The sequence below is a fragment of the Leptinotarsa decemlineata genome, unplaced genomic scaffold (genome assembly GCF_025532065.1).
Source record: "Leptinotarsa decemlineata unplaced genomic scaffold, Ldec_3_MD MMD2_tig00000505_RagTag_RagTag, whole genome shotgun sequence".
NCBI classification, from domain to species: Eukaryota; Metazoa; Arthropoda; class Insecta; order Coleoptera; family Chrysomelidae; genus Leptinotarsa; species Leptinotarsa decemlineata.
This window is the reverse complement of record NW_027412549.1, coordinates 12,009,425-12,024,450: the sequence shown is the minus strand read 5'-3', so window position 1 is coordinate 12,024,450 and position 15,026 is coordinate 12,009,425. Positions and strand designations below refer to the sequence as shown.

General features: G+C 32.0%; 1 protein-coding gene across 1 annotated transcript; it reads left to right on the top strand.

Annotated features, from left to right (window-relative positions):
* Positions 1–1,202: 1,202 nt before the first annotated feature.
* Positions 1,203–13,053, top strand: LOC111506482 (aladin). Its single transcript, XM_074173951.1, has 5 exons — positions 1,203–1,460; positions 1,521–2,065; positions 7,876–8,129; positions 12,248–12,610; positions 12,811–13,053. Exons 1-5 carry the CDS (start codon positions 1,328–1,330, stop codon positions 13,016–13,018), a joined length of 1,503 nt encoding a protein of 500 aa, XP_074030052.1. The 5' UTR covers positions 1,203–1,327; the 3' UTR covers positions 13,019–13,053.
* The last annotated feature ends 1,973 nt before the right edge of the window (positions 13,054–15,026 follow it).

Genomic DNA, 15,026 nt, shown 5'->3' with positions numbered 1-15,026 from the left:
TACTACTCCATCTTGATACAAAAAAATCTGGGAATCTTCCAAAAAAAGGAAGGAAGTAATCAATTTGAAAATAAGTAACTCTATACATGGATGTGTAGATCATGCAAAGAAGTAACTTTCAGACACAAACTGGAAGAAAGCCCTCCTCCATTCGTTATGGAATAAAATCAGATATCATTCACAGGAGTTCTACTTTAAATGAATGGTAACAAATTGCACTTACATGAAACACTGTCATCCTCACTGGTAAACATCGATGTTTCGCCGTAAGACACTTGCCTTAAGGCTCTTCAGTACCAAATTGGATAACATTATAGAAAATACACAATTCATTCATGAATTACGATTTTTAATGTCACGGAATAATTAATTTTTTAATATCTTGTTGATATTAAAAAGTTAATCGCAATATCGCAAAGAAATCTTCCGCCTTCCGCGGTACTCGTCAGAATACCACTGATAGATAAAATTTCAACATGTCACAATGTGATATTTCAGAGATGTCGAAGGCCAAAATTTTGTTAGTCGGATTGGACGACAATAAAAAGATGTATGGGAACACAAATTTAAGACTCGTAAAATCTATCCCCAATATTTCAAAATGAATATTGCTCGCAACTCATAATTTCCGATTGTTATGACGTATATTATACATCTTACTCAGAAATAATATACATCCATTTCTACCAAAGAAGCTACTGTGTTAGTTAAACACGTCTAGAAATTGAAATGTTTGTGAAAATTGTGTGATTATTATTATGGATAAGAATAATTAAATCATCAATACTCTCTGTACATGCATTTTATTCTGTGTAACTACCAGTCAGAACAAAATTATGGAGGTATAGACGGATCACATTTACGAAAAAAAAAATATCGGGAAATTCCAATTTCAAAGTAGAAATGCAAGGATGCCGTCCTTGAAATGCAAGGACGGCATGGTAGAAGCATATATGATTTTTTCAAGATGGAATTAAATATAAACTCCGAGTTTGGACTTCAAAAGTTTTTGACAAATCCGAGATCGAAGTCGGAAATTAACAAAATGTTATAATTATACAATTTTTCAGTTTCCTATCAGTATTTTGACATTTGACATTGAATCACAATTTCGAATAACTCTGAGGATAAATTGAAAATTTCATTATATTCTACTTTCGAAATCTACATTTTGTTAAATAAACTTCAAAACTTCATTTAAAAAAATGTGTCCCTTCTAGTTTATCTTCACGATTTGGCAACGCTGCTAAAAAAATATAATCAAATCTCAATGTTCTATTATTTCTAAATAAAAAAATTCAAAAATTTTAACAGTCGTAGGATAGTAATGTTGAAAATGAGAAATTTACATGATTTTGATCTTCCTAATGACGGTGAGATATCTTTGTGTGAAATTAACGGACGTGTTCATTCTATGAATCACGATTATACGAATGTTAGCGCCTTTACGACCACTGTAGGTATTCACAATTTATGTTTATGTTCAATATTCCTAATATGATATGTTTGATTATAGGTAGATAACCACCCGAAAGTTCACATTACTAGAGATTTACTTCATCCCCTGAGTTCAGGTGACGAAGGCAAGGCTTTATTTTTACCTGTTAATATATCATTTTTGAAGCAACTAACTCAGGTTTATTGTGAACAAGGATTCATTGAAGCTTTACATACAGCTTCTTCACATAACCAATTACTCATATCATCTAGTGCTTCAATAATACTGGATGTTTTGAAGTACATTAGAAAAGTGAGACTGGTTTTGAATCCTAATTTAAAGTATAGTGGACCTGTTATTATTAAAGACTTTTCTCAAACAAGAAATTGGCAAAGCTTCACAATCAGATGCATAGCATGGCATCTCTACGAAACGAAAGTAGCTGTTGTAACTTGTGATGATAGTGTTAGAATTTTTAGTGGTGATAGTAGTATTATAACACCACTGTTGAGATGTAAACAACAGAAACATATTACTAGCATTGCTTGGAGACCACTATCAAATACGGAAATAGCTGTAGGTCATGAAAATGGAATAATTATTTGGAATGTGGATGCAAATTCGCTGGTAAGGGCTCATTTTATGAAACTGTTTGCTATAATTGAGTTGATGTGGATTTATTAAAATTATGACACAATGCAAATTCCTATAGATAAAAAATGGCAACTTATGGCAATAAATTGATCATATATAATAATAAATGACAATTGAACAAACATTAACTCAGATGAACTCCCTATGGGTTCAAAGTCATTTATTCTTGTAGGGTTTTTTCTTACATATACCGCCTCATGAAACGACTAATCTCTATAGGATGATCAAATGAATGACTGTTTTTACTCACAGAAATGTATCACCTTTGCAGATAGAAATATCCAGTCTCGAAGAACCAAATTAAAATCCAAAATTTTTCTGTCAAAATAACAATGGTCTTTTTTTTCAACATTGTCACAGGTAACTTATACATACCTATTAGTTTTACAAAATATCTAATATAAAATTGTATAGAATGTGAAAAATTTGAGCCAATCAAACAAAATAAACAACATTTTTCCCTTCAGTAACTGTTCCATCAACAATTACCTATTTTTCGTTTTGGTCAAGTACTGGCAACACACATAATCTGGAGACTGGTCTTCGGAAAATTATTTTTTTGGCTGTCATAACGTCAGCTACATATATTTTTCCATCCTTTGCTGGATGAAGATGAACTATTCTTTCTTTGAGCCAACAGTTCCGAGATGAATTAGGTTCATAGATTAAACAATGTTATCTATTTTGATAGGACTCTGTTAGTTGTGTCATTTGCTTAGGATGAAATAAAATCACAACCAGCTTCTGTCTCATTAGGAGTTCCACAAGGGTCAACATTGGCTCCGCTTCTCTTAATAATATTTATGAGTGATATTGAAATTTGATGTGTATCTCCCCAAAAAACAGTAATATATGCTGATGATACCTATCAAATAGTAGCAGAAAATGAACTTCTCCTCTCTGTTCAAGCTGCAAATAAAACTACTGATGAATTTTCACAATGGGCACAAATAACGGTCTACATGTTGATGTAAATAAAACTTTTGTTTGAAGGTGATTGACAATGTTTCATGATGAATTTCACTAGTTCGGACTTCCATTGTCTACTATATAAAATGATTTGAAATTCCTGAAACAACTAAAAAAGAAGAATTAAAAATGAGATAGCTGAAAATAATAATTATATTAACCAAAATAAACCTGAAATGAAATAATAGTGAAATAAAATACAATTCAATTGTTCTATTTTTACTTGTATTTTATTTCACTATTATTTCATTTCAGGTTTATTTTGGTTAATATAATCATTATTTTCAGCTGTCTCATTTTTAATTCTTCTTTTTTAGTTGTTTCAGGGATTTCAAATCATTTTATATAGTAGACAATGGCAGTCCAAACTAGTGAAATTCGTAAATAAAACCGTTTTCATGAATTATCAACAAAAGAATTTTACTGATTATCATTGTTTGCTAATAAAAATACATCACAGATCTATAGAGCAGGTGAATCAATATGAGTATCTAAGATTAGTAATTGATCAGAAGTTAACTCGGCGAAAACACACAGATTATCTAATAACAAAACTGAGTAGAATCTGCTTCACAATAAGACAACTACATGGAACAAGTATCTCTAGAACTGCTCAAATTGGCCTATTTCGGATTAGTACAATCTAATATCTCAAATGGGTTAATGTTCTGGGGAAACTCAGCATACCTAACAAAAGTGTTTGTTATAAAAAAAAAATAATTAGATGTATCGCTGGCATACATTGTAGACAATCATGCAAGACAGTTTTTAAAGATCTAGCTATTTTAACATGAATATCAAAATAAATGAATCACACCATACAAAAAACAGTATGATACATGATCACAAGACTTGCAGAGAAAATCAACTGAGACTACCTTACTCACGATTAGCCCTTGGGCAAGACTCAGCAAGCTATCAAGGAGTCATATGTTATAACAAAGCAACTAGGTTACTAGGAAATATTGAAAATTACAATATATTCAAAAAAGCTTTAATAGACCTTCTCCTAGAAAATGCCTTTTACAATGTCGAAGAATTTTTAGATTTGAATATATAAGCTGCTTTTTCTACAGTTTGAACGGAGTTCAGTAACTTCTTTCAATCACTTGGAGCCAGGTTGATTGCAGGAGGTGATATAAATGCCAAGCATTCGTTTTGGGGTTCCAGGCTTGTCCTACCCAGAGGACGAGAATTCCTCGAATGCATACAAAAAATAAATTTGAATGTGGTATCTGACGATACTGCTATATTAGCTACACATAGCGACCCGAAAATGGCCTCACAAATTCTCCAAAAAGGGCTAAATGACATATCTCACTGGCTCAAAAAGTGGCAGGAAAAGCATATGGAGCAAAATCAGTCAATGTAACAGTCATCCTGAGAAGAGGCTCTTTTTCTCCAGTCACACTTAACAACATTGCAACTGCACATGCAGATCATGTGAGATACCTTGGATTGCACTTGGACAAAAGACTTACCTGGCAAAACATATTTTCACTGAGACAAAGCAACTTGGTATTCAAACGCGAAAACTTTACCGACTGACTCACCTAGCATGTTTTATGTATATGTATGTTTCAACCATTGTTTGTGGTTTTTTATTCAGTGTTTTTATACGTTAGTTTATATTATATTTTATCTAGATTTTTATATTCATATGACATTTATGTATTCTTTTATATTTATTCTCTAACTTTCTCAAGATTCTTTCTTTGGACAATAAAGTATATATAATAATAAAAATAAAAAATAAAACACTCCGCATGATAATCAATGCCCCCTGGTTTGTACCTAACGAGTTATCACACCATGATCTATGCTTGACAACTGTGAAACAATACGCCATACCCGAACCTGTAAAGAGCACATTGAACGACAGCCAAATTCTCTGGCCCGGCCACTTATGCCAAACCACAACAAAGCGCGACGTTTAAAGCATAAAATACCTCAAGATTTAATACAATTACAGTAAACATAGCTACTGTTTTAACAATAAGGATGGTTCACAGGTCACATACAGAACACACCAGCGATAGCACCACCTAACATACTGCAGAATGTCTCACAGAGCCGACAGATTGTAGCAAATAAAGAAATAAAAAAAATATTTCTTGATGGATTGTTTCAAACGTTCCCATACGCCACCCATATGCGGTGCTAACGGTGGGTTGAATGTCCATTTTGCATTTTTCAATGTGCAAGATTTTTGAATTTCCTCTTGATCCACATTCTGAAGATTTTCTGCCGGTTCCGTTTCCGCTCCTTGGAAGTTGGTTCTATTGTCGCTAAAAATTTCTTCTGGGAAACCTTCTGCAACCAAACTGTCTGAATACATGAATGAATCCATTGATGGTCATATTTTGGGCTATTTCTAAGCGCACAGCTCATGTAACCATACGTGTGATCTTTTCACAGTTATTTCAATTGGTCCAAAATGGTCGACTCCGGTTTTGATAAACGATTCGATAAACGGGTTCGAGTTGACAAATTGGTAATTGTCCCATAAGATGTATCTTTGGAGAACTACTTCTGTTTTAACAAATTTGGTCATTTTTTCCAACAACTTCGAACTGCTTGGTGAATTTTGGAGTAGATTATTGACAACTGTTTCTTGACCGTGATGGTTCACAAGTTCATGATGCAATTTGATGATTAATTTTGTGATTTTATGTTTGGCATTCAATATAACAGACCTTTTGGTGTTGTCATTCACAAATGCATTATACATTCTTCCATAACATTTTATGAGTCCTACGATTTCATCAAATAAACAATCAAATGTGTACAATTTATTTGCCATAGACAATTTTCCCTTTCTTTTGAGGATCAATATTTCTTCAGGGTATGATTCAAACTGTACCTTTTTCAATAACTGAATTTTTGCTCTGTCCAACTCCGGTATCATCAAGTTTTCCATCTTTTTTGTTTTATCTGCAATTATTTATGAATCCATGCTGTTTAAAGTAGTAATTTTTGCCATTTTGAAAAATGTTTCACCTGTGGAGTTGGGATTTCACTAAGCACATTCTGTACGAAAACAAAATCATTCCTCATTTCTAATTTTGCTTGATTGAAACATTGCTTGATTGAACTGTCTTTTCTGGAAACATCTTCTTTCGGCCAATATTCAAAAACTTCCCATAGAAAGTCAGGACCATTTATCCATCTGCTTTCAGTTGAGAAATTCGTTTTAGCATAACTCTTGGTTGCTTCATCTGCAACGTTCTGCTTTGACGGAACTTAATTCCACTCAAAAACGTTGCTTGATTCTTGGATTTCTTCAAATTGTTGTGCAAGGAACATTTCAAATTGTTTTGCTTCTGACCATATCCAATGGAGTACGATTTGTGAATCAGTCCAATAGAATGTTCTTGAAATATTGAGTTGCAGAGATTTGGTCAAATGAAACCCAATCTATCTCCCATCAATGCAGCCTGCAATTCCAGGAGGAGTATTGATAGAGGTTTTAGAGGTGATACTAGAGTTTTGACATTTACGAAGCAAACTTTCTCATTTTTGTTTTGTTCCCAACGAATGTAACCACAGCAGCATAGGCATTTTCAGAAGAATCAGAAAAAATGTGAAGTTGAAGAATATTTTTCTCTCTATTGTGCAAAATTGTTGTGGAAGTTTGAAGTGATGAATATTTTGTAGATCGTCAATCCATTCTGTCCATTTCATGTCGAAATTTTTTTCGCAGCTAATAACTTATCATCTACATCTTTTAATATATTTGAATCATTAGCTTTCCAATTACAATTTTCAAAATTTCCTTAACTAAGTACATATATTACATAATTTATAATCTGTGCTGCCTCTTCTGTTGTATCTGCTCCTCCAAGATAGTCATCCATGTAGTGAGCATCGATTATATCCCTTGCTGCATTTGGGTGGTACTGGCTGAAGACTCTAACGTTTCTATTTTTTGCTTCTTGTGCTAAGTAGGGGCTATAAGTTGAGTCGAAGAAACCAACGTTTATTTCGTAAATGTCTCTCTCCATTCCTTTGTATACAATTGGTTGAGAGATTCGATCTTTATTTCTCACATTGACCCTAAGAAACATTTCTTTGATGTTAGAAGTGAAAGCAAACTTTTTTATGCGAAAGTTAGGAAGAATGTTTTGCAATGAATTATAGAGATCAAGTCCAGTTGACAGAGAATCATTCAATAATTAATAAAAGCTAATTTATGTATTCTATTAAACTTTCAAATTTTATGGGGGATTCACTCCAGAGCCGAATACTTATTTCGGGAACGGTTCATGTTTGATTTAAGGAAGTTGCTACCAACTTCCGGTATAATCGGAAGTGTTGGAAAAAAGCCATTATTTTGATAGAGCAAAGCATATTAAAAAAACTGTATTTGCCAATTTTCAGGATATGAATCCTATTATTTCCAAAATACGGCTAACTGATTGTCATAGAGTACTTTATTCAAATGGTTTTTGTTTTTAGCTGTGATAAATAAAATCGCAAAACGTTAATAAACATGTAGATTGTTTGGGAAATAAAATTTTTGGCTTTCTACTACTCCATCTGATACAAATAAATTATGTAATATATGTACTTAGTTAAGGAAATTTTGAAAATTGTAATTGGAAAGTTAATGATTCAAATATATTAAAAGATGTAGATGATAAGTTATTCATTTTTTTGTATCAGATGGAGTAGTAGAAAGCCAAAAACTTTCTTTCCCAAAAATTATTCACTCCTAAAAATATAACCCTTTCAAATCATGTAGATTGTGTTTTGTGTCAATTCCCAGCAATTTTTCCACATGGTAACTTATTAATTTCACTCAATCAATTTAGGTAACTCGGCCATCTGTCAGTAATGCCCTTATGTTGTCTAGAGATGACCACAGACCTGTTATGAGCATAGCCTGGTCTCCCAAAGGTGATAAATTAGTAAGTGCTGCTGCCTGCGATAATACTATCCTTGTGTGGGACGTGGAACTAGATAAGACAAGTTCCTTAAAGAGGCCTGCTGGATCTGGTAATGTTTTGGTGAAATGGTCACCTAGTGGTGAAAAATTGTTTAGTTGTTCTGATGGTTTGGTATTTAGGTAATAATAACAACTTTTATTTCGTAGAAGTTTCATTCATCTGTAAATCTTTTTGAGAGTACTGGCCCCCTACTATTTGATATCTTGCTTGAATTATCAACACGCATACACCTTCAAACAAACGTTGAATTATCAAATTGTCAGGATCTAAAAGGATCATTGTTGTCATGGAAGCCAGGTAATGACAACAAAACTTACATATTTGAGACTTATCAACCAAAATGTGCTTTATCGTCTAAGACAAAGCTTGCGTGGAAAAATTTGGAAAAAGTATATATATACAGTGTCACCATTAAAGTGCGCACCATATGGGAAACTTTTTTTTCGAAAAGTTTCAATGAAGTTTAACTTCGGCACTTGTTTGTGCTTTAAATTTAACTTAAAATGATGCGGCCAACTGCGACCCACTGACGTTCAGTGTTTGTCAAATTCAACTTTTTTTTTTGAAAAAAAATTGAAAAAGTGCATTTCTAGATCGAATTAAACAAAAAGTTACTTGAAAAAGTTGTGTCTACGGCAATTTTATATCCATATGCCAAATTATATGCAACTAGGATAAAGTTAACGTTTTGCTTATTTTTGACAGATATCCCCTTTATTTTAAAAAACAAGTTCGGTTAATTGTCATCAATTCATGTATACATAACAAACTCATCATGGACTTTAACTTTTCTGATACATTTTTACTTATACGGACATTTTTAGAAGTCTGTCTACTTCTCCATCTTCATACAAAAAATATGGAAATTTTCCAAAAAAAAGAAGAAAGCAATTTTTTTCAAAATAAATTCTTTACAAAGATGTGCTGATCATGCAAAGAAGTAAGTTTTAGACATAAACTGGAAGAAAAAGACCTCTCGAAACAACTTCTTTCATATAAACATTGAGTTACACAATAGAAAAAATAATTTAAAAACAACTACTTTCATTTGATCCCAGCCATAGTAAACTTGTTTGAATTGAAATTGACTCTTTTTCAAAGCCTACAATTTCATTTTGATTATTGTACAACATTACTTTCTTTACTTGGTGAAATAAAATAGCTCAATTGCAAAAGCTTCAAAATCGGGGTTTGCAAATAAAAGAATTGGAATGTAGCCATTATACAGCAATTAAATTGATATTACAGTGTCTAAAACTAGTTTTCAGTTGAAGAACCTATATTATTTATGACTATGATCTTTATTGTCAAGCTGCATAAAGAATTGCTACCCAATTACTTTCAAAAGTTCTTATTGAGAAATAATTAAGTTCATGATTACAATACGAGAAGAAATAACAATTTTTACATTAATAAAACTAGCACTAAATTTGGAATGAATAATATATTTAATGAAGGCTTAAACGAATTTATTAAACTACCACAGATTCAGTCATCATTAAAGAAGTATATTAGTGACAGCTCATGATATTTGTTTTTTTTTTGTTGGTGTTTCGTTAATGTGATGTAACCTTACAATCTATAGATATATATGTATATTTTGTTTTCCTTTAAATGTCATTTCAAATGTACTTTCATTATATTTACATAGTTTAATAATGTTCTAAGATATTTACAAATTTGTATTTTTTTTTATATCAGGCTTGCCTACTAAATATATAAATAATGAAAATATTTTTAGGAGCGCTTAATATTTGGGAAAGGTTTTGGTTTTCTACTTCTCCATCTTCATACAAAAAGTGGAAATCTTCCAAAGAAAAGAAGATGGGCAGATCATGCAAAGAAGTGACTTTCAGACATAAACTGGAAGAAGAAAGACTTCTCGATATAACTACATACTTCCATATAAACATTGAATTACACGAAAGAAAAAATACTTTCAATACAACAACTTTTATACGAAAAAAGTAGAATATGAATTTATCCTTTCATAAAATTTGTTCTACAGGAAATTTCAATGACATATTTCACCAACCATTCTTTGTTTTTTTTATGGAGGAATATTTTAAAGACGCGTTGAGATCCCCTGAATGCCAGACCTTTATTATTTTATAAAAGATGAAAGTTTTTCAGCGCATTGCTGAATAGATGGATACAATGTGCTAATATGAAGTTTGTTTGTTTGTAGGTGTTTGACAATGTTTCGTGGTGAATTTCATTATTTCCGACTTCCATTGTCTGATATGATTTGAATTCAGTATTAGTATCCACAATCGAAACTTCGTGAAGTAACTTGGTTTGAAATCTTTAATTTTGATTTCACTTTAATTGTTCAATTTTCTTATTTTGCTAATTTTTTTTTCACTGTAATTTCATTTCAGGATTTTTTGCTTAATATAATTGTTATTTTCAGGTATTACTTTTCAATTTTAATTTTCATTTGTTATTTCAGAGATTTCAAATCATATCATATTAGACAATGGAAGTCCGAACTAATGAAATTCTTTATGAAGTTTAGATCATTGTGGCTTTAGCTGTTAACAGGTAGCAAAGATGTGAAAACTTCTCTAACTCAATTGTTTCGTTAGCCTTTTAGCAATTTTAGGGGAACTTATGGCGAAGACAATTGGTCACACCGACTTGCCAGATTTTGACACTTCTTCACACCATCGGAAGCAATTGGTTCCTTGGTGATTTTTTATAGGGACCATTCTCAATTAAATTATCCATTCTCTCATAGCATTCTGATTTGTCCAATATCACCACCTTATTACGTTCATCTGCCTTCAGATATAAAACGTCTTTTCTCTTTCAATCATTTGATGAATTATCTTCCTTTTTCTCTTTTTCTACCTGAAATCATTTATTTGATACTAAAAATCAAAGTGTACCTTGTTAGATATAGATTGAGACCAGTTTTAGACTTGGGAATTAATGTATTTCATCTTCTTGGTTGTTGAAACGGTCGAGGAGAGTGTTGCAGTTCTGGTGTTTGGGGACAGTGTTCGTTTTGAACATTCAATACATTGCAAATGGTATTCTAATATATACAAGAACATAGTTTCATATATAAATTTTTCCTCCTAAAAAATTAAAAATTACCCGCTCACGAAATTCAGGAGAGGGTCCCGAAATGTAGATCTGTTCGTTATTCCCTATCTATGTTGGGACCATGCGCTGAGAAATTTTCAGTTTTATAAAATACTGAAGGTGTTCACGGACTTTCGCTGTATAAATAATGCAGTTAAATTCTCAGTATTCAGAATTCAAGTATATACAGAAAAGTTGCTTTTGGAGAACATCACAATGACATGCCCCCCAAAATAAGATTGTATATGCACCACGGCTCTGTTCCTGATTTGCAATTGTGTCATATTTAAATGTATTCTTTGTGTTTTTTGGCTCATGACTATTCATCTTATTTAATAAACTAATTTCCCCTTTTGGATCTCATGAAGGGTTTTTTCTAACGATTGATAATTCTTTGAAGAATCTTTTCAACTTTGTTCATTATAACATTCAAAAAATACGAAAAGAACTAAATAATAAATTTATGAAATATAATGAAAATTTTTCACAAAAATTAGCATTAATTATAAAACTGAAAATGAATAGAATATTAGGAATATGTAGAACAAATAATAATGAAATTTGCAATTCAGTTATTTCCAATTTTTGTTGTTATTCAATATTCTATACTTCTTTTGTTTTCACATACTAAAAGTATAACTATTTTAAAAATTACTTCTTTATATATTTTAATGTTGATTGCTTGTGCTAAATAAAGGAATTAATAAATAAATTAAAAATTGTTTGATGGCTAATATTTACAATCATCTTCAGGCCTTCTTGCCTCTTCTATTTCAAATCTGTCAATACATTTAGTTAATGGAAATTCTGAATCTTTATTGTTCACCAAAAACACTGTTGACCATATTCAACTTACTCTTTAAGTTTTTTTTTATAGAGGTTACGATAGGAAAGGTTTTACCTTTTTTTGTGAACCAGTAGTCAAAAAGTTGAACATTCATTAAAGTAATATAAAAATAATATTTAATTTCATGAAATTTCTGATGTATATTTTGTAGATCTATGATTATTATTAGATTAATACTAGTTTATCAAGGCTAATAAAATTGCTTTGTTTAAAGTATATCTGCATTAAAAATGTATAGATAAAAATAATTATAACCAACTGACATGAATTTCTGTTTATACACCAACAAAATATTTTTAGGGTATGGGATTGCCGAAATTGGGAATGTGAGCGATGGACAGTACTTAGTGGAAGGGTTCAGTCAGCTTGTTGGTCAAATTGTGGAAATACTTTACTATTCGCCAGCAATACTGAACCTATAATATATGGAGTAATGATCAAAAATGATTTGGTTTTCAAGAATGATTCAGACAGTTCGTCTAATCAAGCTTTGCCTTTGTTCGAAACTAGTAAAATTGAGATAGATGGCGTGATTGTTGGTGGTTTGGTTCAATGTCTGGAAAGTGATCCCAAAGGAAAGCACCTGGCTGTCCTATTTCAAGATACAAACTTGGTAGCTGTTTTCAATATTATCAGACATCCAACATTGCAGTTGATAGCTAGGTAAGTAGTAGTTGGCATTTACTTCAATCGATTGAACTTGCGATGCACAGTTTATTCTTCGTCTTGAAGATGATCACTTGGTGATCGAAACACGTGTCGAGGAGTTGAAAATAACTGTTTGGTGTTGGGATAAAACTCCAGTAATAACTCAATTGAAGTGAACAGAGTGACTGCTACTTGTTTAATCATTCTTTTTTCAGTTCTCTGGTAATAGGAATGGCAGAAGAACAACCAAGTACAATAAGTTTTCTTCAACAATTTGAAGCTGGAGCTTGTTTGACTATTGGATGGTCTAGTGGAAGAATACAGTACTATCCAATTATTTATACTGATTTGTCATGCAATTTAAACTATACTGAACAATTAGATTCACGTTTATATAGTTCTTCTAGAATAACACCTTTTTAATTTTAATCAATAAAATAAATATTTTTCCTTTCACATCTTTTGGTTTTAATTATAACTATTTAATGGAAATTAAATATATCCTAATTTTGGGACACATTTTCCTGAAAATATTCAAGAGTTATTGAGTTGTGGAGTAATATCCATTAGTTTTCTGGTGCTAATAATTCTAAATATTCAATACATTTCTACATTTCGGCAGAATTTTTATTGATTCAACAAAACACCCTGATTTGAGGTTGAGAAAATTGGAGAATATAAAATTGAGGTCTTGAACAGTCGGGGATTGGAAGTTGAAATCATACTCTATCTCGATGAATTTTTCATATATTTCTGATGTAGGTGACTGAATTTATTTATTTATTTTATGATCAAACAGATCTAAACAGTCCAATAACACGATTAATATATACAAAATTATTAATTAATAGGATTGAAAGACCATCCTGTATAATTTTTCAAATCACGAACTGCAGAGGTTTGTCTAGTAAAATATATGTCCAATATGTATAAGTTTATATAATGTATGGAGGCATAGATATGTATGTTTGTTAGTAAATTATGATATGCTTATTTCAAAATAATCGTGAGGGAAGCTCTCTTTGCTATAAGTGTGCATTGACTGTGAAGATGAAGGTTATATCTTGCAGTCTCAGCAACGAGTCAGTCGAGGTCAATGATATATAACTGATGATGTGTGTCGCGTAGTAGACAAAACATTTGGTAGTTCAAGTTCCATTCGGATTTCCCATTCCAACGGATCCGCCTCTGGTTGTTTGACTGGAGCTGGAAAAAAGAATGTGTTAATTAGTTTAGGTATAGGAACTATTTGTTATGATTTTATGGTGAATCGAACAATTCACTAGTAACGACCACATACATGAATGATGAAGCAGTACCTACCTTCTTTCAGTAGTTGCAGAATAAGAGTCATAAGCGTTTTGTTTATTTGTTTTCGTTAATCGAAAATCACTGAACGTAAACATTGTTCCGATCAGCTGATTCAAGTCGGACATCTAGCTAGCTTCTTCGAAATCTAATTGTTGGATTTCATAGGTTACGAGAGTCTAGTTTCATGAGTAGCCGTAACTTGAAGAAAACTTATTATATAGTAGATTACATATTTGTGCATAAATCTTAGTAACGAGTATTTAGAAATTTGTGACACTAATATATGTAATGGTCGGATGTTTAAATTTGTCTTGGAAATATTATTTAGAACATGCGTGAGCCATCTATGTGTAGAAGTGATAGGTAGGGATTTGTCATTTTTGATCAGGCTGAAAGGTGTTCACTTTCGTTGGAACGTGTTCTTGTGAAAATAAGCACTGTTTGAATTCGAGTTGTTTAATGATTTTCCAATCATTCTCAGTTGGGATAATCTCGAACTTCACCATTAAAGAGTTCTGTAGGCTGCATAGTGTATTTGATGGGTTTGTTATTTTGAATACAATTCAGAACTGATCTCGTAAGAGGATTTTAAGTGGTATTTTTTTTGTACGACGACAGAGTACAACGCGTACACGATGCTGTAAAGCTGTTACCATCTTGTGTGATACATGGCAATTTTCTACAGTTCACGGAAGTGATAAAACCCCTTAGCCAGGGTAAGTTAACCTTTGTATATATGTATTTGTTGAGATTTATGTAACATTTCTGCTTCAATAAAGAGACAACTGTAGGGCAGATTTACCTGACCCTCCACCTCAGCTTGTTCTCTGTGGTTTAGCTGTGGTGAAATTGCAGTCTTTCGTCTTTAGAAATTATTTGTCATTGTTTTTCTTGTTTGTTTTGTGTTAAAATCATGTTCTGTTGGGAGTTTAAATAACCGTATAAGGTTTTAAGGCATTCTCCTTTTTTTTGGGTAATTTTTATTTTCGTACCTTCTACGCTGGATTCCAAGCATTGTAAGCACCTAACCAAGAGGCAGAAATCCACACATCAACTGGGTGATCTATCATAACAGGCACCACCACCGGTGTAATTTTCCACTGTGACCCGGAGCATACTA

Coding starts and splice junctions, on each gene's coding strand:
- LOC111506482 (XM_074173951.1), top strand. CDS start 1,328: ATGTTGAAAATGAGAAATTTACATGATTTTGATCTTCCTAATGACGGT. Junction 1,461..1,520: donor CGCCTTTACGACCACTGTAG/GTATTCACAATT, acceptor GATTATAGGTAG/ATAACCACCCGAAAGTTCAC. Junction 12,611..12,810: donor ACATTGCAGTTGATAGCTAG/GTAAGTAGTAGT, acceptor TTCTTTTTTCAG/TTCTCTGGTAATAGGAATGG.